A 26,621-nucleotide genomic window follows, 5' to 3' on the forward strand; every position below is an offset into this window, starting at 1 on the left:
ATTGGCAACCAGCAGGTTTCTACAAACAGGTTTTCAAAAGGGTAAAAAGCATTGAAAAAGAGGTGTCACAGGTCATGTATATCATACTTACCTTGAGTTCTTGACTTTGATTTAAGGAAGGTGAGCCCCGTGTGCCCAGATCCTGGCTCTGCGGAGAAGGCGCGGCAGGACTCTGGGCAGCACAGTGCTGACCACCACCAAGGTCGTTAGGGTATTCTTTCAAGAGCAAGTCCTGTCCTTCAACGTTTCTACTGTAAGCTCTAGCAAGAAAATCAAGAAAATATTTAATTACTATTTCTTGAGGTCTTAACGTTTTATGAACGACCCCTAAGTCCATTTAACTTGGTAGCTTTTCTTTAAACAGTTCTGCCCAAAAGATTTCTAAAAATTCATCTGTCAATCTTCCTGATGCTTTCTCAAAGACTTAAACAGTATGTTATGAATACTATTTTGTGAAACTGCCAAATTATAATAGTGGGTTTTGGATTTTCAAGGAGGGAGTTTTTGTTGTTTTATTTTTAAATAAGAAAGGACAGTTACTTGACCCTTACAGTCTTTCAGAGTTCCCAGAGTATTCTAAGACTATTATAATGTCATCCATGTAAGACTCGATTCACATTTTCCTCTGTACTTCTAGAAAATTGTATCTCTGGAATGTGGAGAAAGAAGACAATTGAGTCTTATATATGTGTTAACATAACTCTTGGAATAAGGATCTACAAGAAATCGGGATATTTTCAGACCTAAAGAGAGAAATGTGTTTTCAAAATACAGTTGAGGGGCACCTGGCTGGCTTAGTAGAGCATGTATGTAACTCTTGATCTCGGGGCTGTGAGTTCGAGCCCCACATTGGGTGTAGCGATTACTTAAATAAAAGTACAGCTGACCCTTGATGAACACAGGAGTTGGGAGCACCAACCACTTTGTGCATTCAAAAATTCACATATAACTTTTGACTCCCTCAAAACTTAACTATTAATAGCTGACTGTTGACCAGGAAACCTTACCAGTAATATAAACCAGTCAATTCACACATTTTGTATATGTATTACATACTGTATTCTTACAGTAAAGTAAGCTAGAAAAATGAAATTTGTTAAAATCGTAAGGAAGAGAAAATACATTTATAGTACTGTACTATTAAAAATCTCTGTGTAAGTGGGCCCACATAGTTCAGACCACAAAGTTCAAACCTGTGTTTGAGGGTCAACTGTACTAAGTAAATGAGAGGTGCCCCCACACTAAATTTAGTGACTACCCAGACTTCATGATCTTCCTTTCTGAGTTTCGACTATATTAAAACACAGTGAAATGTAAATATAAAATACCATGGACTTTCTCAAATATATAATTACTAATTACGTTCTCAGGATTTAATCCTCCCTCCCCAAAAGTCATATTCAAAGTATTTTAGACCAGGTGCTTTTTGTCTTTTTTTTAAATGTCTACTTATTTTGAGAGAGAGAGGCAGAATACGAGCAGGGGAAGGGCAGAGAGAAAGGGAGACATGGAATCCAAAGCAGGCTCCAGGCTCTGAGCTGTCAGCACAGAGCCCGACGCAGGGCTGGAACCCATGAACCTTGAGATCATGACCTGAGCTGCAGTCAGTCACTTAACCGATTGAGCCACCCAGGTGCCCTAGACCATCTGCTTCTTAGACTGGACAGGTTTTTTGAGAACATTTTTTTAAAAAAAATAATGTATTTTTTAAGTGGGTATGTTAAAATCGATCACCAAGATTCTAATCCCTAATGTAAGGTCTGCTATTACAGTACAATGAGATGATCTACTTTAGGGAGAATTTTCACATTATTTGCTGAGTTAAATCTGTTCCTCAGGCTGACAATAAGCATGAGAAATATGAGTGGAGGAAAATACAGAAACTCATTTCATTACTCTGTAATTAGCCAAAATGTATATATATATTTATTTTGACAGACAGCATGAGTGGGGGAGGGAGACAGAATCCCAAGGAGGCTTTGTGCTATCAGTGTGGAGCCCAACTCGGAGCTCAATCTCACAAACCTGTGAGATCATGACTTGAGCCAAAATTAAAAGAGCTGGACGCTTAACTGACTGAGCCATCCAGGAGCCCCAGCCAAAATATATTTTTAATGTAAGCTCAGTAAATGCAATGTTTCCCTCCTGTGCACAAATAACTGATGTTATACAGTATACACTTTTTCCTTTCTAGTGGTCTTCCTCAATATTCATGCAGAATTTTGTTAATTCTACATGGATTTCATGGTTTTGGCTTTTAAATTGATAACACCTGCCTGCTGTTTCTTCTGTGCCACTTGCTTTGTTCCCATAGTGACCATCTGGCTTGCTCTCTCTCTTCATATTTTTTGTGTCTTAGGGAGAAGACTTCATCAGAAAGATCTTCTACCTGGAATTAGAAAGAAAGTTTTTCTTTTATCAGAAACATTTTGAAATAGAACAATTTCTCATCAAGAGAATATAGGAAGAAAACTCTAAAATTGAACTTCAAATTCGAAAATAGAGGGAGTGAACTTTTTTTTTTTTTTTTTTTAACTTTTTTACTTCTGGGTCATACTGGAAGACTTAACCTAGATTACAGATAGGTTCACAGTGCTTTGTATAAAAAATTCTTAATGCTTAATTCATTCAAAGGTTTGTATTTGATTGCCCTTTATGGAATACACTGTTCTCTTAACATGTTAATATCAAAGAAAAGTAAAACTGAAAAAAAAAGAAAATTAATTTAACTAATGAGTTATCAGAGGTTCTAAGACTCTGGTGGTAGTGGTTTAAGAATTTGGGTTTCCTGGCCAGAATCATTCTGAACTAGGGAAGAGTGCATTGAAAAGTTGATTTGGTAGCTGAAGAACAGTCAGTGGGCCTAGAAAGATTATGACAGAGACAAAAATGTCCTACATAATACAGCTTCTACAGATCATCACTTTCAAATTGATTTGGTTACACATTTTTCCCTGAAATTATGCTTGTCTTAATAGAAGTTTTACCCATACAGGCTCACAGTCCCTTTCCTTCAGTTCTAAAAATCTGAAAAAACACGTGTTCATAATTCATTTGGTGACATAGCCTGTTCTGGAATGATGAGGTTATTCCAATTTCTATAAATATTTCCCTACAGAAACATTAATATTTGATTATGAGAACTATGCTAGACTCCACATATGTCTTCTTTCTTAAGTCCAAAGTTGTCCAAATTCAAAAGCAACCTGTTCCCAAGGTTTTGAATATGGCATTGTAGGGTTGAATATTAAGACCACATCTCCTTAAACAGAAAAACAGGACTAATAACTGGAAATGAATATAGATATTAACATAAATTCAGTGTTTCAACAGTTCATGTAAGCAACTGACATGTTTTTCTTTATATGTTACTGTCTTTGCAAATCTAAATTTGCACAAAAACATTTTCCTAATGAAGTTAATATCCTTAATGAACTTTCTTTTCCTAAGTGAAAAACAAGTCAATGTATGCTAAAGGGCTTATATTTCCCTTGAGTTCCTCAAGTCCCAGATTAAGCAGGCTTCGTAATGTATACAGTGCAGTTATCTGTAACTGAAAGGCAACTTACCTCTTCACCTACGTTATATTCATCCAGAGGCTGAAGAACAGCCATTCTCCAGCTGTTGAAGATACAAACCAGTTTCAGCTTATGTTCATCTAAGTGTAGCAATTGTATTCTCTAAGCACAGCTAATGCAGTAGTGTTTTCTTTCCTTGGGACTTGCACAATTCAAATGGTTGTATTTTCATACTTTATTTTTTTAAAGAGAAGAATTTGTATTATGAAAAGAAGATGAGACTTTTGGCCTTACAGTGAATAACTGTCTCTTCTGTGTAGCTGCATTTTATACCTAAGAATATACTAATTTTGAATTAAGTCAATAGATGGTGATACAGTGGCAGGAAGAAAAAACAAAAACAAAAAATCCCTCACTTGAGCATTTGGCAATTTCTTTGTGTGAACACACCCGGCATGGCCTCTTGAGTTTAACCACTGGATCACAGAATTCCTCTATTTAAACAACCAACCCAGCCAGCCAGCTGCAGCCTACCAATGTCAATTGAAAAAACATCGTTGCTGCAGAACATCATAACTACAAATGGTACTCTGCTTCTGCAGAATGTCTCAACAAGTTCTCTGTGGGATTTCTCATAATACCTCCTAGAATATTAAGAGCTCTTAATACCTCAAAGCAATTAGGAATAAGAGAATTCGAAATCAGCTAATATAGAGAGGGGTAGGAATTACTGTAGGTGTCACTGAGCTTATGTCTGTTTCCACCCTCTTCTGTCTACTTTCTGGTGCCAGATTCACATTCTGAAGAAACTGCTTTCATCATTGCTAAAAAACAAAACAAAGCAAGACTTTGACTAACTTCACTGCCACTAGGAAGCAGATCTGTGTATGGCATTCAGGGACCTCCATAATCCGGTTCTAATTTCTTGTGTAGCCATAACTTCATCACCTTATACAAAAACTTGGTCTCTAGCTTAGGCTTGCACACTTAACTGTGTGCCTTTGCTGTGGTTTCCCTGTGTGAATAAACTTTCTTCTTTTTCCCTCCTTCGTGATGCCCCACTAATATCATACATGTATTGCTGACTTGGCAATACATCAGAATCTTATTTTTGTGGTCATAGGTGTTATTGTCTTGCAGTGAATACCCCTTGCAAAGGTAGTTGCTTTCTTTGAACCCTTTTTGCAGTCATTTACAGAACTGCATGTTAAAGAGCAAGGGTTATTTATTACTCAGCTTACTTACATCCCTAAATAGCCTTTAGTGCCATATATACATAAAAGGTAACTAAACATTGAAAAAAAGACTTAAGAACGTTAGAGTAAGTTAAGTCTTAGGAATTCCCAATTCTTAATAAAAACTGAGAGGCAGGGTGATAATATATGGCACTTTTTTTCAGCATGAGTAATGTAAAGGTTTCTTTCACCGTTCTCCCTCCATGGTTCTCTAAGTAGAAGACAGGAGAGAGGAACATCTTCCTTTCATTAATTAAAATTTTAACTTCACTTTGAAAATTTAAGTTTACTCAGGAAGGAAGAGAAAATAAAAAGATGTAAGTATACATACCTTGGAGTAAGTATTTCCTTATATTGGAGTTTCTCCAACTTAGCTGGGGCAACTAATGACATGGGAATCACGATATTATCTATGTCATAAGAGCTCTCGCTTCTCAATCTCCGTCGTGCAGTATTCTGCAAGGTAGGAGGACAGCAACTCAACAACAGTATCTCATTACCTGTGATGATGCCCTCCTTTCATGAGGGCCAGAAGAGGTGTACTGCATACATGTTTTATAAATACGTTGTGATAGAGTGGACTATAAAATGTTAAAAACAAGCACACCTCTCCTTTGTAAAACAACACAATCCCTTTGGCAGGTGTGAAGTGTACATTTGTGTACACATACAAGCCTATTTTTAAGACCATAAAAAATAGGAATACCTTAAAATGTCAAACTCTTACCAGAGGTTACCATAAAGCACCCAAATGTCAAGGAAATGATCATTTAACAAGCACACTTATTAGGAAAGAATATGAAATATTTGGTGTACCATTTAGTAAAGATCATTTTTTATAATCTTCATTTGTGTGTTCCTGGTCCCTGAGCTTTACAGTTTCTTCTAAACCCTTTCACCTTTTAACCCCTACTCTGACCAGATGACAAAACAGTAAGAACAACACAAGTGCTGGATTCTTACTAGCAAGACTAAATTTAGCTTCCTGGTAAGGAGTAGGGATGGTTATGATAGTTTCTCACAGGAAAAACCAAAAAAAAACTATAATCAAAGATTACTGAGCAATTAGCTCACTAGTAAAAAAGTTAAATACAGTTTATTGCTTCCTAAGAAGATCATTTTAGGGGCGCCAGGGTGGCTCAGTCAGTTAGGCATCTGAATTCAGCTCAGGTCATGATGTCATGATTCATGAGTTACAAGCCCCGCATCAGGTTCCCTGCTGTCAGCACAGAGCCCACTTCGGATCCTCAGTCCTCCCCTCTTTTGCCCCTCCCCACCTTGCTCGCTCGCTCTCTCCCTTTCTTTCAAAAACAACAAAAACCGGGCCGGTATGTACAAGTAAAATAAGGCTATTAAAGATTAACAAAATATTCTGTACGTTTTTTTACTGGCCAAGTTTTAAAAATCTACAAGCAATTTTAGGGTTCAGTATACCAAAAAAACCTACTTGTGATGATGAATTCTGGGTTCTTGATATAACATTGACATTAGTAACAGCAGTAAAATTGCTATGGGATCCTGGTTCTGTGCGTTGAAAAGCAAATTCTTCAAATCTAGTTCTTTCTCCTGCCATGGAAAGAACCATTGAGAATGTCATACATTAAACATGGTGATAGGTCTTAAAATTACTTTCCTAATTAGGTAATATTCCTTATCTGTTTGATCTTTTTACTTTTAAAACTTATGTATCAAAAACAAAAAATTAAGGAAATGAAAAAAATCTTACCCACAGTTCTGTCACAATTATTTCCATTTTCTTTTAATCCAGTACCTCTAATTTAATCTCCCTTCTCTTCACTCTGTTCATGTTTTCTGTAATGCCTATTATTTGGATGTTAACATCCAAAGACTTCCCCCTTAATTTTCTCTGTTTTTCATTTTGACTTTTTAATTTCTGGGAGATTTCCTTTCCTTGATCTTCTGACCATTCTACTGAGACTTTGTCTGCTAATACATTAAATTATTAATTTCTAATTACATAGGAAAATATTTTTCCATTTGTTTTGATTCCCTAATTGTGAATATATATTTATTCACTTATTTTCTGCCCTTGTTTATTTTACTTTAGTACTGATCTTAAAAAGTATTCTGTGTAATATAAAATTTAATACCCAGTCCATACTTATATTTTTCTAGTTGTTAAAAAATGTCCTTTATGGTTAGTAGTTTCTTCAAATCAGGATCCATATATTGAAATTAGTTACTGTCTTTTAAGTTTCTTACAATCTAGAAGAGTTTGTTTTTCATGATATTTGTTAAAGAGACCAGCTACCTTGCTCTTTCGGGAGTTACCTATTTACTTTGTAGTCTGGCTCTTACCTGTTCTATTCCTGTATTCCCACCAAACTTGAAGTTATGAAGTTAGATCAATTCAGGTGAAACATTTTAGATCTTAGGTAATCTGAACTTCATAGTGGTTCTTATTAAGAGATGCAAGTTTTCCTGTGTGTTGGTATGTAGATAGTCCTCAACTTAGCAATGGTTCTACTTAGGATTTTTCAACTTTATGACAGCCCCAAAGTGGCATGCATTCAGTAGAAACCATACCTTGGATTTTGACCTTTTTCTGGGATAGCAGTGTGGGACACCCTTAGGCTGGGCAACAAACTGCAACTCCTAGTCAACCATGTGATCATGAAGATAAACAATGGATATACTTAAAACCATTCTGTACCCATACAGCCAGTCTGTTTCTCACTTTCATTATAGTATGCAATAAGTTACAAGAGATATTCAACACTTTGTGTTAGAGGGTTTTGCTGAACTGTAGGCTAATGTGTTTTTAGCACATTGAAGGCTAAGCCTTCAATGTGTTTGGTAAGTTAGGTGTATTAAATAATTACTGACTCAAGATATTTTCAACTTACCATGGGCTTATCAGGATACAACCCTGTTGTAAGTTGAAAGAGATCTCTATATGTAAGTTCCTCAGAAGCTAGGTGACTCTTGGTTGTCCTAAGATTGAGGCACTAAAAAGCACAATGGAATCTCTGGATGTGGCCCAGGAGTTTAATTTTGTGCCACACTACCTTATCAGGTAGTGACTTGGGCTGTTAAGGTGGGATTTCTAGAGACAGTAGTGATAAATGTGTTAAATTCATCAAGTATAATTAGTCCAGCACATCTTGAATGCAATTTCTAAGTTTTTGGGTATATTGACATATTACATCTGGGGAATACTTGACTAATGAGTATAGTGTTCTGTCCATTGGAACAACGAACAAGAACCAAAAAAGTATATAGATAATTTGCATATATATTTCCTGGTAAGTTTTATTTTTTAATCATTATTTGCAACAATTCTGGAAACAATCTGATAGTCCCAAGTCCCCACAACAAAAATCCCACTTTGTATTATTAGAAGAGTTCTAGTTTCAAACAGATCTGTTGACCATTTTGGAACTATAAGTTCCTAAGAGAAATTGAACTACTTGGTTGAGTTACCTTTGGTGAATCTCAGCCAGTTTCTCAAAATTCTAAGGAAGCTTCAGTGAATTGACACCCCCACAGTAAGTCCCCGAAATGGTAATACATTTCTGTGAGGAGACTTTGTACTGACATACTCGGAGTCCAGAACACAACCCTGGAGGCTTAAGTTCTGTTTCGGAGGATAGTCAGTAGAAGATAACTCTGGACAGGGAAAATAGGAAGGAAATCCTTAATTGCCATTAGTGGATGGATGCCCAGTCCACAGATCATTCTGAATTGTCTATATGAATATGCTGTAATGTTTATAGGACCATGGATATTTTGTGTAATTAGTGATTATTCTGGATTACCATGAAGCAGAGGTTCTTTGAAGATCAGAATTTACTTTCAGTTTTTAGTACTAGTGCTCACAATCCTCATTTTAACCTACCTAATGCTGTTTCACTCAAGTGTCTTTTCTTTCTTCCCTGGAACAGCTGTACAGAAGATTCTGACCTTATCTGAGGCTTGCATGTAGGAGAATATCCATTTCTCCATTGATTCAGAGAAGTATTATGTACTAAAACAAATAGAAAGGAAATGTGAAGTTTCTTTCCCTTGACACAGATAATGAACGTGTTAATTTCTTATAACATTGCAGAACATTAATTTACCAGTTCAGAATAACATATGAAATACTTCTATACCAAAATGGAATGATCCTACACTGAAAATACCCATAATAAGATTCCTTAAAAACCTCTTCCATAAGCATCCAATTTCCTATAGTTGCTCCATTATTTGAAGGGGATGAAAAGGTGACCTGTTCTCGAAGTCCTCTAAATTGCAAAATTTTATAGAGGAGGTTGGTTCACATCTGTAAATGTTGCCTGAGGATGATATGAATCCTTAAGTTAGCCCCAGCTCACCCTTCAATGTGAAAATAATTCAGGATCAAGTAAGATCCTACAGAATTATAAGAGACTGGGACCTCTTGAGGGCAAGAACCAGATTTCATCAAACTGACGGTACCTAGCACTGTTCTTTCAATTTTAAAAGCAATGTATTTTCTAAAACTTTTAGGGTCACTTAATGTCTCTATGCCTCAGTTGCCTTATCTGTAAAATAAGGATAAGTGCACCTATCATGGGATTATGAGGATTAAATGAGTTAATCCCTGTAATGGTCATTAGGAGGATACCTACCCAAAGTATTTAATAAATGTTAGTTTCTTCATGATCATTATTGTCTATCTGAAACCCATATTTCCAGTACTGGATTAATAACCAAATTGGCTTTTTTTGAAGGGGTTGGAGATGTGGAAAGGAATGGAAAAAGAAATGTAGGCCTAAGTGCCAAATTCTCACCAACACTGAAAAACAGAGTGTGGTCTACCAACAGTAACCAGACTCTGATTACAGGATGACAAAGCACCCTAAAAGTAACAGACAAAAGTTTTATACATAGACACACAGATGTGCACATATACACACATATATATACACATTAGCAAGCAATAAAAGGGAACTTGTGAGTAAAGCAGAATTTGTGAAGAACCTCTGAAAGACTAATAACACATGGAATTTGGAGAGCAATCAAGGTAAAAGCACATGAGAAAGTGCTGCCACAAAACTATGACCATCAAAGGTGCTCTAGACCTGGAGGAAATGAAAGTGGAGGATAATTACTTAGATGGACAGTTAACTGAAAGGATGACTACACAAGCCAACTTCTCAGCCATACTCCTTGAGATAATCTGTCTTAATAGATAACAAAATCCAAGCCGAGCAGAGAAATGGATGAGAAAGCAATACTAAGTGCCTCACTTTGAACTATGTCCTGCCTGACCTTAACTGCTCCTGAAAACAGTATATACTGCAACTTCTACCCATCCAGGGAAAGGATCCCATAAATAGCAGTGGCAGAACAGTCTTAATAGTGAATATGAACTGTAAAGGTGAGAACACAAGACTCCAAAAATCTGAATACCAACACTGTAAAAGTCAAAGAAGATGTAGAAATGAACCATCTCAAGTAATAGTGAATGGATGCACAGAATACAGTTAACAAGACTGAAACAACTAACATTGCCAGAAGAAACAGGCAAAAGGCCCCACTAGAGAGCCCTCAGAAATGGAAAATATGATTGTTCAAATTTAAAAACAACCATCACTAACTGGACTGAATGATACAGTGGACACGGGCTAAACATCAAAATCTAGGTTGACTGAGAACTGTACAACTCAAAGGAATAGAGTGATAGAAAATATTGGGGGTGGGGGAGGGGACAAACCAAAACAGGGTAACAGAATGAATGGTAGCCAGTGTTGAAGAAATGGGCCAAAGTTTTTCCACAGTGATATTAACCCTAAGATTTCAAGAACTCACTTGGCTGTCAAGACAAGTGGAGGGGGAAAAAATTCTAATCTTACAGCACATCACAATGAAGATACCCTAAAACTTACCAGAAAAGGGATAAGATTACTGCAAAGAAATGATCAAATTGACCAGGCAAAACTACCTGCCTGAAAACAGAAAGTGACCTTAAAAAGCTCAGGGAAAATGGCAGAATTCTAAGATGGCCCCAAGATTTCTTACCACCCAAAGACTTCAGAGAAAGATGTCACAAAACAAAACAAGATGGCAGGCATAATTCTAAACTCATTTCTAGAAAGGGTAACTAGAATTGTGAGGTTTTAAAATTGTATGTGCCTGGCATGGGCAGGTATTCCAATAATGCCATCTCTTGTTTTAATGGAAACATTTTTGGAGTACTTTCAAACAAATTCCAGTCAATTCACTCTTCTTTTCTAAAAGCAATTCATCACCTTCCTTTTTTTCTAAAAGCAAGTCAAACTTCTTTAAGAAACTTTAACCTTCCCTAAGGTGATACTTTTTATTGAATTTTAATCATTTTTTTACACTTACTTTCCCTTATTGTCTTGTGAGGTTGCAATGGACTCTTGAAACAGTAGGTAATATGACAATTGAAAAACTATACATTCTCTTCGTCTATTTATAACCCTCTCAGCCTTTCAGTGCTTGCTCTCCAAAATCCTCTCCTAGATTCTATCCTAAAGTGGTATATTTCAAATATGAATAGAAATAACTGATGTCAAGGGGAAGAGAATGGTATGTATAGAGAGGCCCAACAGGAAGCCAGATAAATTTGGCAACAGAACAGCAGCTAGGTAGTATAGAGTAAGGAGGATAGTGAAAAAGAACCATGAACAGGTAGGAGCCATCCTGTGTGGGTAGAGCTTTAGGGGTCCCTCAATAATACTTCCTTTCAAATCATTTTAAGTTATAGTGGTGGGGAGCAGGTGTGATATAAGTAGCTTTGCATCTTGAAAAGATCACAAGCTACAGGGATTGGAGAGAAGGAAGAATTGATTAGGCTATTTCAGCAGTATAGATAAGGGATCATTACACTGGACTCTGAAAGTGGTAGAAATGAAGACAGAGGAGCTTATTTGAAATAATTAAGATCAAAAGGACAATGGGCTTAGATATGAGGAGATGTAGGTGAAGAAACCTGAGCCCTAGGTTTTTGGCTTGTGTGGGTTTCAGCGCTACCGTTCCTCTCATCTGTCCACTAAAAAAATAAACTTCATTTTGACAATTTTAGACTTGGAATAGTAAAAAGAAGTCCCATATACCCTTTACTCAGATTCTGCAAATGTTACCATATTTGCTTTATCCTTCTGAACTCCAATGAAATTAAGTTGTTGACATGATGTACCTCTATGTCAATATGTATTTTTCAAAAACAAGGGCATTCTCTTACATGGCCACACAACCATAAAAATGAAATTAATACTATTAGCTAACTATGGACTTCATAGAATTTCACCAATTATTCCTATAATGTTATTTATAGAAAACTCTGTTCACTCTGCATTTGTCATATCTCTAAAGTTTTCTTACATCTGAAACTGTTCCACTGTTGTCTTCCATGACTGCATGTTTTGATGAATACAGGCCCTTAATTGGCTTTGCCTGGTATTTCCTCATGATTAGCTACTAATCATTCAGTCTTCAAACCACTACAATTTGTCTTTTCCCTACTTGTTACTTGAAGTCAGTTGTGCTTTCTTAATTGCCAATTCTGGACGACAGAGGATAAACACAAGCTCTGTGGCAAAGCTCGCAAACATCCATCTACTTACCTTCACACGGTTTACCCTATAAGAATACCAGGCATTCTGTATATACTTAAACACATCACCCTGTCTTATGGTTCCGTGACAAATCACATGTTTGTTTCCATTTTAAAACCAATATGGGTCCAAGCGTTTGAATCACCTGGGACCTTGTTAGAAATCCAGAATCAGACTTCATTCCAGGATTAACTGAACCAGAATCTGCATTCTAACAATATTGCCCAAGTAATTTGCACATAAAAGTTTGAGAAACAATGATTTGGAACACTTTGCTCTTCTTCCTTTAAATTCCAATTGAGTATTTAAAGCTACACCTGGCATCACCATCTTTCTGGAGTTCCTCTTGCCCTTTCCCCATCACTCTGCCTTCCTCCAGGCAGAGTTCTACACTCCCTCTCCTTTTTAGAATGTTTTTGTCATATCTGTGCTCACATCATTTTAATAGTTATTTGCGTGTCTGCTTCCCCCTATTACATTATAATTTCTTTGATTCCCTGTGATTCACCTTTGATTCTTTAGCACTTAGTCTGCCTGGCACAGAGTATATGATCAATAAATGTTGAACTCTAGTTTCACTTAATTCTACAGAAATCACTTAACAATAAAAGAAAAAATAACAAGCGACTATTCCAGACATGCTTATATATGATGAAACCTAATTAACCCTTAATTATTTGGGTTTGGAGTGGTAGGGGAAGAAAATAAGGGAGGAGAGATCAAGATACAGAAGACTACATACTCAGATGATTTGCCTAATAATACAGCAGCACTCAGCACTCATCTCAAATGTCTTCCATTTCTAGCTCTTAATTCCCCCTAACTAGCATGGCATTGCATTACTGGTATGTTACCATTAATTCTGTGACTAACACATTTACACTGCCCTATCCTTTTAAGTCAAATAGATAAACAGAACAACATTAGAAAAAATATAATCACCTAATCTCACTTATCTAACAGCATATAATTTCAGTTTTGCATATTCCCTTTCAGTTATACATGTGCATACATTTCATATTCACATTTCAAATGTAGTTTAACTTATTTTTCAAATTTGATAATTCACAAATTATTTTTTCAGATGGTTGCCTAACACTCTTCTAATTAGAGATAATATCATTTAACTATTCCCTAGCTATTAGAGCTGGTTGTTGTTAATCATGATATTTCTATTATGGTCATTCTTAAAATGATCATCTTCATGCATACATATTTTCTTTTTTAAAGATCAGTCTAAGGAAAAATTTCAAGTAGTAGAATTATATCATGAAAAATTACCTGCACATAACCTATATTTTCCTGCATTTCTTTAGATTTTTCTCCCCTAAGCATAGGCAACTGCTGCTTGTCCTTAGTGCTTTCCACTTATTTTTTTTAACTTTTTACCATGGAAAAATTTCACAAACACAAATGAGGAAGAGAAGAATGAACTCCCCTGTGCCTATATTCATAACCAATGATTACAAACTGGTGACCAATCTTGTTTCATCTTTTTCCCCACCAACTTTTTTTTTGCTGGCCTATTTTAAAGCAAATCCTGGACTGCCTATCTTCTATCTTGTCATCGACATATGTGTGAGCTTGAATTTATAACAAACAGATAAAAAGTGTGTGTGTGTTTATGTAATTCTACATGCATTACTACACATGCATGCTACATCTAACAAAATTAATTCACTAATACTCAACAGCCTGCATGTTCAAATTTCAAATTTTTATTATCTCAAAAATTTTGTGTGCTCGTACAGGTGACTTGTTCAAATCAGGATCCCCAAAAGGCCCACATGTTACATTTGGTTGAAAGAAGAATGAACATTTTTATATGGTTATAATCAGACCATACACAGAAGTAAAACTTTTTTGTCCTTTTCTATCACTTAACATTCTTTAATGTTTCCATCCTTACATGAACTTTTAAGATATTTTTAAAAGCTGTATGTCCCACCGTGTTGGTTAATCACATCTCAATTATGCTCTGTTTCCAATTTCCCATTAACACAAATAGTGTTTAAAATGAATATATTTGTAAATAAAAATGAATATATTTGTATTTAGCATTAGACTAGGTTATTAGAAATGGATGTATTGGGTCAGAAAACAGAGTTAGCAGTTTAGTAAACATTAATTGTAAGCAAGTGAACAAATAAACAGTGTTTTTCTTCAATGAGTTTATTTTAAAAAATAGGTAGTTTAAGGGCATTGTCATTCATTTCCCAATACTTTCCAAAAGGTTTGTATTCTTAATGCTACCTAAAATATTTGAGGGTCCTGTTTTTACTACACACAGTCTTGCCAGAATTGATGATTATAATGTTTAAATGTCTTAATGTAATCAGAAGATAGTAAATGTTTAGCATGGTGTCTGCACATAAGCACTCAGTATATGTTACTTATGATTATCATTTTCATTATTATCATCATTAAATACATCTAGTTTTTCTTATAATTCTTTTAAGACATCATTTTTAACATTTAACTCTTTAATCCATCTGGAATGTATTTAATGTTGACCCATCTTAAATTTATTCTAATGTGCTGTATGTGGTAGAGATCTCAATTGTTCCCCCAAAATCATTGTTTAATCCACTGATTACAAAGGAAACTTAGTTGTTTAAAACATGAATTCTTTGAGCCTGATTGTTTGGATTTGAATCCTGGCCCTATCACTTACCCAAATGTGACTTTGAGAAAACTAGTCAAGGAGAAAAACAATAGTGTTACTCACTTTACATGTTAAAATACTGTCTTCTGACAGGAACAGGGTATTTCTATTTAGGCACATCATCTTGCATTCCTCAAAAAAACTTCGGAAGTTTTCTTTTGTGTAGACCCTTACAAATTTAATTAATCCTAGATAGTTTATATTTTCATTGTCAATATCTCAAAAATTCCTTTACATATTGTAAATGGTTATTATTGGTATTTATAAAAGCTGCTGATTTCTATAAATATATTTTAAATTTCTATACTTTTTCAGACTCCCAATTTTAACAGGCATTCGGTTGATTCTTGAGTTTTTGAGGTAGATGATTATTTCATCTAGAAAGAATTTATCTCAGTTTGTATGAATTTTCTGATGTTAGAAAGATTTCAGCCTTGTAGATGGTCAAAATATGTTGATGTTTCTCTTCTTGTTTCCAAGCATAGGCAATGTCCCTGCCCCCATTCATAATACTGAAAACAATTTCATCTTAATTCTTCAAGTTTTATTTTGTAATTTTAGTGTTTTATTTCAAGTTCTTGAAACCAACTAGAATTTATTCTGATACATGGTATGAAATAAGTATGTAAACAAAATTTCCCCCCAAAGACTAACAATACTAAAAATATTGTTTACTGAATAGTTCTCCACATTCTCATGAATTTACAATTCTTCCCTTACATTATAAAGTATAAGCTATATAGTCTGCTTCATGGATTTACTTTCCTAATTGTATGCAAAATCTATGCTAATAATTATTACATATTTTTGTCATGTTTCCATATGTGGTTAAGATGGATTCTCTGAATACTTCTTCCAGCAGTTACTTTGTATTTCCCCATTTATTCTTCCCAGTGGGCTTTCCAATTATTTTGTTAAAGTAACCAAATCTATTAGAACTTCAAGTTATAAACCAATAGGAAGAACTGATATCCTTATTAATCTTGTCTAGGAATGCTGTTTCTCTAAGTGTATTTAGATTTCCTTTTATATTTACTAATAACATTTCATAATTTTCATTCAGTATCACATTTCTTCTTAAGATCACTCCTGTGTATTTTCTATTTGTGTGTGTGTGGTAATTTGTAAAAAGTGAATATTAAAAATTAAGGATTTAGATTTATTCTTCTGTTAAATTTTATTTCCTTAGAAAGCAAAAACAGTGAGTATCGGAAAGATGTAAAACATATATAAAGTACAAGATTTGTAAATGACATACCAGGTGATGGAGATATGACACAGTCTCCTACTAATTTATTTTCAGCAAGATCTCCTTTTATTTCAGTCTTTTTTAGCAATGTTTCAAAGTGAAAATGAAGAGGCACATCTGGCAAAATAAAGTAAAAGTACTTTGAGTGAATACCATTCTTTACGGACTCTAATATTAAGATTGCTTTCTTTCTCTAAGGAGCACATAAGCTTAGAAAAATAAGCAAAAGCTTAAAATGTCACAACTATCAGAAGTGGCAAAATACTCTTTCCAAGCATACAGAGAGAAATTTGGAAATTACTGATTATATGCTGTAAATAAACAAAAACTCTGATGATGAACAAGTTCATAAACCAAAATAATAAGATGATAGAAATTATTAGTATTAATAAGTAGTATTCATAGATGAAACAAATGCAGCCAAAGGTCTTGAATAAAACAGAGCAAAACCCGGCCACCTAAGTTCATTCCACCCACCCCCACAAACTTGACATTTGAAATAATGAGGTTTCTAAAAGATACATAATTTTAATTACTTGAGGGAAAACCACTGTAATTCAGATGCAACATTTTATAAAAATACCAAGGTTCACATTCCCTTAGTTTACTAGTATTGTGAATGACAAAATACACTTTTACATACAGACTAGTTCCTTTCCTTCAAATAGAGACTTAAGATGTTCAATTCACTATATTTATATTCTATATTCTCACAACCAAAAGAGGAGCTAAATAATAAAGTAGATGTGCTTCACATTTTTTTTTCAATCAAGAACGCTAAAATAAAGCATTTAATAGAGACACGTAAACTGCTTCCTAAGAAACAAATATTTCATAAAGCAGTTGATGTATTTAAAGTTTTGCTACTGAAAAAAGAAAACTAATTACAAACATATAAATCAGAACAGACCTAGAATGAGTCTGGACTTTAAACAAAGAAGTACCTCTTTCTTAAATGCTGTATATTAATAACAGATCCATACTCAAGTGTAGGGGAAAAAAAAAATATGTTCATGAGTTTCAACATGGAATCTGTCCCAAGGGACAGAACAGAGGTAGGAAAGATTTCAATCCTAGCACTATATACTATGATCGTACAAAAACTACATAACAAAATGAAACTAAGAACACAAATTAAATATGCTACTTATACATTTTAGGAATCCAAAGGTTTCCAATTACCAAAAAATAAGCTTATTTCTCTGAAGAAATATCACTTATTTTTATAAAGAAAATATCACCTATTCTACCACTGTTCGTCATGAGTTGTGAGAAAACTAGGGTTAGGCCCTTGTTCCATCCATATATCTTTCTTAGTGCCTACCCTGTGACTTTGGGCTTTTATAAAAATATAACACTGTAGTACATCAATCAGTTTACATTTCAGTTTTCTTAAACTAGAATGCAAGTACCTTGAGGGATTTATTTGTATTTATACTCCTAATACCTACTTAGTACCTCGTAAGTAAGCAGTAGGTACTTAATCTTTATTAAATGAATGCAAGAAGAAATGAATAACACTAACTGGCAGGTGAGGAAGTTAATCTTAACTTATTGGAGGGGACCTAAGAGGATTAAAATGAAGGACAATTCTATCAGCTCTCAGGGGTATATCATCAGAGAAACAAATATACTATGAGAAAACAGACAGTAAAGAGTAAAGGTTAGGAGTGTAGCTCTGAAGTATGACTACTCACATCAAATCCTGCCTCCATTATTTACTAGCTGTATAATCTTGGAATAGTAATTTAAAATCTCTTAGCTTCAATTTTCTTGTATGTAAGATAAAGAGGACAACTATGTATTCTCATAGGGTTGTTGAAAGAATTAAAACAATGTAATGTGCTTATGGGTATGCTAAGCCCAAATGTTGGCTGATTATTGTTGTATTTATTATTGTTTCTATCATTAAGTTTTCCTCAAAGATGGAGTAACACAGCTCCTGCCAGAAACTTACTTCAAAGTATTATGTAGCTAAGAAACCACTCAAATACTGGTAAAAACAAAACACAAACAAACAAACAAAAACTAAGATTCAGGAATCAGGGCAGGAACAGGTACAAGAAATAGTGTTTTGTGAAGACGAGCCATCCCTGGATGATTAAAACCGAAAACTGAAAAGGAAACACAAAAGCCCATTTGAGACGTCTTCCCATACAGAGAAGAACCTGAAATAACCAGTGTGAAGAATGTTTCCTTTCTTACCCTAAATATTTACTTCAGTTCAATACAGAAACAACTGGAATGGTTCCAACAAAAATCAAGAACTAGAAACTTAAAAGGAGGTGGGACTGTATGTGCCTCATTTACTCAGTTACGGATTATAGATTTTCTTGAGGTTCAAAAATTAGCTATACCTAAAGACGGACAATTTTCTTCTCTTGGGAAACTCATGCTGATTATAAACAGAGGAATATTATATGGCAGAGAAAATTCCATGCAGAATAACACATGAGAAAAAGAACACTGACTTCCTGACAACCATTTCAACAGCATAGTCAAGTTATCAATAAAATTCTAAAAATTTAACCCTGAAAAGATCAAAAGCTAGTCTGTAATCAATGTAAATCAAAACAGTTTCCAAGGAATTAAAGAATCAACTTGCAAAGATAGAACATTAACTCAGGATTAATTCCTCTATGAAAACTTTAATTCTAATATCTAGTGACAAAATAATTGATACAATTTTGATTCCATATATCCATAGGATTACATTTCACCATAGAAATATGCAGTTACTTAGAAATTTTTTTAAGTGGACTTACCTGACGGCAATGATAGGACAGAATGGAAAGAAGAGTCCAATTCTGATACATGCTCTCTTAATATCTGAGATTTTGAATTGTGTTCACAGCTACTCCAAGTTGAAGCTGATTGCAAACAAGGCATTTGCGTCGTATTTAAAAATGTTGTTTCTTTTGAAGGCAAAGTCTGCAAGGGAAAAGAAAGACTTCATTTTTGCTTAAAAACTGAATCAGTCAGAGAGGATATAATAGTTATCAAGTACAGTATCTAAATGACACAAGAAAGTTCTAGTTTACTAAGTCACCTTGGAGAAAGAACTTGAAAATGACAAAGGGATATACTCTTTGTCATTTATTCAAGGTCATAAACATGATGAGATTTCACTAATCCCTTTTCAGTTTTTCAAAAAGAAGAGCAAGGTCTTCCTTTACCTTACAAAATCACAGTAAGGAAAAATAAGTGTGAAGAACTTTGGGTTAAAAGACAATGGCCAGGGGTGCCTGGGTGGCTTCATAGATTAAGCATCAGACTTCAGCTCAGGTCATGATCTCACAGTTTGTGGGTTCAAGCCCCGTGTCAGGCTCTGTGCTGACAGCTCAGAGCCTGGAGCCTGCTTCGGATTCTGTGTCTCCCTCTCTCTCTGCCCTTCCCCCACTCATATTCTGTCTCTCTCTCAAAAATAAATATTAAAAAAAAATTAAAAACATAAATACAAGACAATGGCTACATTCCACATTAGTGACAACTGTAACTGATGGTGAGCAGGTGCTATGTTAGGATTAAGAATTGTGCATACTGTTTTCCTCATTGCAATCTGTTACAATCAATGAATGAAACTGGATTCTCTGTCTTAAATTCCAATGCAAGAAAATATCTACACTGGAATAACTGTGAAGTACTATGAGCATTGTACTTTTTACATTAGGTAAAATTTGACTTAAAACATTAAAAGAATATGTATAAAACACACAATATGTTACACGAGTTTGCATTTCTAAAAATAAAGATTTGAGTCCAGGAATCTTAGGAAAACCATGTTGCTAAACCAAAAAAAGTTATCTTACTACATTAAGAAGTACATGTTCTGTTTAAAATCTGGATTTTAAATTCTTTTTTCTGGTTATAAAATTAGTAAACAAGCAAAGATCTATAAAATAGAGAAAATATTTTTACAGTAGAGCTCACCTGTACTCCTTCCTTCACTCTTAACCTCTATTATCCCCTATAATAACATTTGGACTCATTGTGTTTTTTAATGTAATTGATATTTAAAATGCTAATAAGAGATCTTTAGATGCTATTTTTAAACACTTTTATTTTATAAACTTACATGAGGTTTGTCAACTTTCTTGAGTTTGAGTTTCTTAGCTAACCTTGGCATTTTCTATGTTTCCATAGCACCTTAGGCACATCTATCTCTACCACAGCATTCAACTAGACTTTTTTTGGACTATTATTAGCTCCTTGGAAGGTTGGGACTATAATTTGTTCAATGCTGTATTCCCAGAACCTGACACAGTCCCTGACATATGGTTGAAACCTGAATGCTAACCAACTGCATTTTTTTTTATTTGCCTTAATAAAAATTAAGTGAATGCAAATTCTCAAATGCATGTATGCCTGAGACTATTTCACTGGGGAAAAAATAGTTCCTGTTAACATATGCTAAAATATATCATGCAGTGACTTCTGTTTACATTCCATTAGCCAAGACCTAGGTCACAGAGTCATACCTAGCTGCAAGGAAGGTTAAGAAATGCAGTCATTCTGGGAGGTCAACTAAATCGATGGGTTTTTATAAAAAGATGTAATATGTTTATACATGATTATAATAATGTGAGTTGTTTCCAAGATTTATTCTAATGATATGTGTATATTTATGGGAACAACTGCTGTTCTTTATCTTTACAGGATACACTGATACTTTGGACTCACTCTAGAATTATTTGTCCTTTTATGATGTACTTCAGAAAGATATAAAAAAAATCTTTGAAATTACAAAGAAAAAAGGGTGCTAACCTCCCTTTTCCTTATATGGATAGAGCATTATGAACAAAAGGTGATAAAATCTGAATATTTACCATATAATTAGTTTTTTCTTGAATTTTTTCCAACTCCAGGAAACCCATTAGCCAATTTGAAACTATCCTAAATAATTTTGGAGACAAGTGAGGGGCATCTAGGAAAAGGCCTTTTTGTTCCCTGCAGAGAAAGTGAAGCCCAGGAGGCTGAAAAGAAATGGATGGGAAAACAAGAGAAAAACCAGGAGATTCTTGCCAATAAAAACTCAAATGTTTAGAGGGTATGATCGATAGTTCCATATGCTGCAGAAGATTCAAGCAAAACAAAGCCAAAAAGTATCCACTAAACTTCTTAGCTTTAATAATGAAAAATTTCATATACATAAAAATATATAATTTATAGGGAAGGCATAAAATAAAATATTAGAAGGACACCTATACTTACCATCCTATTTCAAGAAACAGAACAATACCAGTTATGCCTTCTCCTCCTACTCCACCCTCATTAGCCTGCAGCAGATATTGCTACTTTCCTCCAATACCTCTGCTCTCTTTTTGTCTGTTGTAGAACTGCTGATTTTCAGCTAGGCACATTTCTCAAGCCTCTGTGGATCTAAAAAATTACTTAAATTCTAGCCAGAAGTCATGTGTGCAACTTCTGGGAAGTGACCTTTTAGGTCACTCATTTCCTCCATTCCTCCATGTTATACTTGAAACACAGCTGTGGTGCGGAGCTACCATAACCATGTAGATGAGGATAATACAGGATTAAGCAAAAGAGAAGCCTAGCTCCTAGATCACCATGTAGAATGTGGTTGTCATATCTAGGATATTTTCAATCTAAGACAAAGAAATAAACTTGTATCTTGTTTATGTCACTATGTAGGGTTTCTGACAAATGCAGCTGAACCTGTATCTTAACTAATACAATGTGCCTCTTTAACCACATTTTTCTCTTATTATTCCAGGAGTAATTGCTATTCTGAATTTTGATTTTATTATTTCCTTTATAGTTTTTTCACATAAATACATGTAATTCTATATAACTTTTAAAATCTGGATCCTTTGGGACACCGGGGTGGCTCAGTTAGGCATCTGACTTCAATTCAGGTCATGATCTCATGGCTGGTGGGTTCGAGCCTCGAGTCGGCTCTGTGCTGACAACTCTGTCTCTCAGCTCTCTCTGCCCCTCCCCCTCACCCACTCATCCTCGCTCTGGCGCTCTCTCTCTCTCTCTCTCAAAAATAAACATTAAAAATTAAAAAAGATGTACATAATAACCATTAAAAATAAATAAAATCTGCATGCTTTAAAATGTATATAGACAGAAAGTTAAGTGTACTTTCCTGCTGTATTCCCCAACATTATGTGCATACAATTCATCATTCTCTTCTGTTTATAAATATCTAGAATGTTTCTCGTTTTTTACTACTACGAACAATGCTAGTATGAATATCTTATTTGTCTCCTGGCGTATGGGTGTAAGAATTTCTCTAAGAGTATGTACACTGTTAGAAATGGATTTGCTGGGTTAAAGAAACACATGAATGCATACATTCAATTTCACTAAATGATATGTTGTATTACAAAGTAGTTGTAACCAAATTTACACTCCAACAAAGCAGATGCTGGTGCTCACTGCATCAGATTCATGCTATCATGCATACTGTCAGACTTTTTATTTTTGCTAATTTCAGAGCATACACATATTCTCTTATGGTTTAAACTTGCATTGCTCTGTTTACTATTTAAGTTGACCACCTTTTCATTCCTAAAATTGGTCATTCACTTTTCCTTCTTTTGAGAAATACATATTATGATGTTTTTTCTCTAAGAATGTCTTTTTCTTACTGATTTTTAAAGTTTTCTTTACACACTTTAGAAAGTTACAAATCCTTTGAAGGTTCTATCTATTGCTCCCTGTCTGAGCTTCTCTTTTCACTTTCTTTCTAGTGTCTTTTGATCAACAGATGTTAATTTAAATATTTCCTTTATATAGAGTTTGTACTTTATATCTCTATGAGGAAATCTTTCCCTACCCTGAAGTCAAAGATATTCTTCCACTTTGCTCCCCCTAGTTGTAAGGTTTTTTGCCTTTGTACTTAGATCTTTACTTGAAATTAATTCACATGATGTGAATCCAACCTTAATTTTTTCTTATATGGATCACCAATTTATCCGAACACCTTTTATCGAACATCCTTTCCCAATTGATCTACAATGCTACCTGTTATATACACCACATTCTATATGTGTGTGGTACTATTTCAGGATTTCTAATGTTGTACCATTTGTGTCTATGCTAAATAACCAATGTCTTAATTACTACATGTTTAAGTCTTGACATACGACAATGCAAGTTTCTCCAACTTGTTCCTCAGGGGTATCTTGGCTACTATTGGCTTTCACTCTTCTGCATAAATTTTAAAAAATGCTTAACTTCCAGCAAAAAACTGCAGAGCTCTTCTACAGTGAATCTGTAAATCAACTGGGAGATTTTTTTTTTTTTTACATCATAATTAAAGGTCATCCAATCCATGACTATGACACACCTCTTCATTTACTTAGGTTCTCTTTAATTTTAAAAAAAAATTTAATGTTTATTTATTTTTGAGACAGAGAGAGAGCATGAACGGGGGAGGGACAGAGAGAGAGGGAGACACAGAATCCGAAGCAGGTTCCAGGCTCTGAGCTGTCAGCACAGAGCCAGACACGGGGCTTGAACCCATGGACCGTGAGATCATGACCTGAGCTGAAGCTGGATGCTCAACCGACTGAGCCACCCAGGCGCCCCTCTTTAATTTCTTTTAATAAAACTTTATAATTTTCTTCTCTAAAAAGTTTTTACATATTTTGCTAGGTGTACTTCTAGGTACTTGAATATTTTTTCAATTGTAAAAGGAATTTAAAAATACAATTGACTTTTATACTTTGAACATATCCCACAATTTGGCTAAACTTTCTTATTCTGATAATATATTTGTAGTTTCTTTTACTTTTCTATTATCCAAACATATTATTTACAAATAGTGACAGTTTAGTTTTTTCACTCAATTGCAATATCTTTATTATTATTTAGAGGGTTCCAAACATGCTAGATGGGTTCATCAGTTCAGTGATGATTAGAAATGATCAGAGGAGATATTGTTTTGTTCCATATTATAAAAGAAATGCTTTTAATTTCTCAGAATTAAGAATGATATGGATTAAGAGTAATTGTGGGATTTTTCTAGGGGGGGTATATTCTTTATCAGAATATATTCCTAGGTTGCCAAAAGTATTTTTTAAATATGTAATGTTGAATTTAATCATTTACTTTTTCTGAATCCATTGAAATAATTACACATGGGTTTTCTTTTTTAATTTAATAATGTGGTGAATTAATGATGTTAATAAAGTTTTAAATGTAAAACCAACTTTGGATTATTCTTGAGTAAACTTGCTGGGGCTTATCAAATTTTGTTCAAAGAATCAGAAATTGAATTTACTTTCTACACTGTATGTAGAAATTTATTGTATATGTATGTTTATTTTAGATTTCATTGACTCCTATCTTGATTTCTTTGGGATTAATCAAATATTACATTTTCCCCCTCTATTAACTTAAATTTATATAATCATTTACTTTTTAGTGGTTTCCCTAGAGATTATAATGTGCATTCTTAACTTTTTTGCTTTTAGAGAATAAGACAAATTATTTTCTTACCATTGCCCTGAAAACATTAGAACAGTTTAACTTCATCTACTTTCCTCTTTCTGTATTACTGTTATTTTAATTTTATATATATTCAAAACACTACATTACTATTAAAATTTATATTACCCATATATTTATTTACCCTTTATGTTGTTCTTAGCTCTTTCCTACAATTCTGTACTTACAGAATTGTGTTTACAGGATCATGTGTCTTCTTCCTTTGCTATTATTATACTGTAAATTTGCTGACAAATTCTCTCAGCTTTTATTCTCAGTTTTTATTACGTGAAACTTTTGTATATCACCAGTTTCAAAGGATTTTTTGTGATTATAGAATTCTAGGCTGGTTTTCATTTTTTCTTTTAGTATTTTAAGGATGCCTTCAATTCACCTGGCTTCCATTATTTCTGATGAGTAGTTAAGTCTTATTGTTGCCCTGATTTAAAGATAATGTTTTTTTTACCCTGACTTCTTTTAATATTTTCTCTGTGTCTTCATTTTAGCAGGCTGGCCATAATATGCCTTTATGTAATTTCTATATACTTTTCTTTTTGAGGTTCACAGAACTTCTGGAATCTACAGGATAAGGTCTTTTTTTAGTTTGAGAAATACTACTTCTGCCCTATGCCCTAACATATATGGGTAGATTTTTTTTCACTGTCACACACTTCTGGTTGTTTAATTCTTTCTTATCTCTGTGCTTCCCTTCCCACCTTAGTATTTTATATTTAGTTTATTAATCCTGACTTCTCTAATTTGTATTCTAATTTGTAATTAAATTCATCTGGTGAGGTATTAAATTTCACATGTTGTATTTTTCAGTTTGAAATGTTCACAGGAGTCTCTTTTAAAAAGTAGATTCCAATTATCTGGTGAAATAGTCTGTTTATTTTTTCTACTTGTTCTCTTTGTTTTAAAACATATCAATCACAGCCATTTTAAAGTTCTGGGCAGCTAAATCCAATATCAGAATCACCTGATAGTCTGATGCTATTGTCTGTTTTTCCTCTTGAAGACTAGTCATGGGGTCCCATCTTTTGTAATACCCAGTAATCTTTAACTGAATGCCAAATGGCTTTTTTTTTTTTTTAATCAAACGTCTCCACATGATGTAATCTTTCTGTACAGAGCGTTCTCTCTCCCTACTGCTAAGTAGATACAGTGCAGATTTCTTTCCTTTAATCTAATCTGAATGTGTCCTAAGTCTGGGTTTCAGTCCTAGTATGGTTCATAGATCTGATTTGTTTTTAGCCCTTCAAGGTTTTCATCTAAGTGTTTGATGTATTTTATAAAATTTCTCCTGATTATCCAGACTTTAAGAAAATTAAATCCTAAGAGTATACTTTAAGCCTCCTGCTCTGTGCATCTGCAGTATTCAGCAAATGTTGAGGAGAACAATGTCAAAATGGTTCTGAAGTAAAATGTGGCCATGTGATTTAGGTCTCCCAAACACCACCAACAGCATCCTCCATAGCTATCATCTATGAGCACGTGCACCAAATTTGAAAATTCCTGCCAAAGCTCAGATGAAAGTGGTTGCACAAACCAGCTCCCCTAGGTGCTTCCTCCTCTGAAGACATACATATGTTAGACTTTCTCCTCTAACCTCTATATTTAATTAATCTCTTCTCACATTTTCTGATTCTTTTTACTCTACATGTTTCATTTTGTATAATTTCATTTACATCTATTCCCCAACAACACAATTCTCTCTTCAGGTGTATCTATCCACTTAATCATATTCCTAATTACCTAAATTTATTTTTCTTAGATATATTAAACTTACTTGGTTTTACATTCCATATATGGTAATTGCAACATCTGAAGATTGCCAGTCTGGAAATGAGCTTACCTATTTTAAAACCCAATTTTTGTCTTTTTAAATAAATCACATCCAAAGCATAATTTCAGACTTTAACGATA

The 26,621-nt window shown here is 34.2% G+C and overlaps 1 protein-coding gene across 5 annotated transcripts in view; it reads right to left on the reverse strand.

Moving 5' to 3' along the window:
* KANSL1L (KAT8 regulatory NSL complex subunit 1 like) overlaps positions 1-26,621 on the reverse strand; it is a 132,513-nt gene that overhangs the window by 2,381 nt on the left and 103,511 nt on the right. For 4 of the 5 annotated variants that reach the window (XM_043577701.1, XM_043577704.1, XM_043577703.1 and 1 more), the window contains exons 7-14: positions 19,001-19,166; positions 16,245-16,352; positions 8,613-8,741; positions 6,201-6,319; positions 5,085-5,209; positions 3,570-3,621; positions 2,277-2,389; positions 92-260 (exon numbers count right to left, since the gene is read on the reverse strand). In XM_043577701.1, the coding sequence (XP_043433636.1) occupies positions 92-260; positions 2,277-2,389; positions 3,570-3,621; positions 5,085-5,209; positions 6,201-6,319; positions 8,613-8,741; positions 16,245-16,352; positions 19,001-19,166 (981 nt within the window). The remainder of the gene's footprint in view (positions 1-91; positions 261-2,276; positions 2,390-3,569; positions 3,622-5,084; positions 5,210-6,200; positions 6,320-8,612; positions 8,742-16,244; positions 16,353-19,000; positions 19,167-26,621) is intronic. The other variant, XM_043577705.1, reaches the window with a different exon arrangement.

The sequence above is a fragment of the Prionailurus bengalensis genome, chromosome C1, assembly GCF_016509475.1.
Source record: "Prionailurus bengalensis isolate Pbe53 chromosome C1, Fcat_Pben_1.1_paternal_pri, whole genome shotgun sequence".
Taxonomy (NCBI): Eukaryota; Metazoa; Chordata; class Mammalia; order Carnivora; family Felidae; genus Prionailurus; species Prionailurus bengalensis.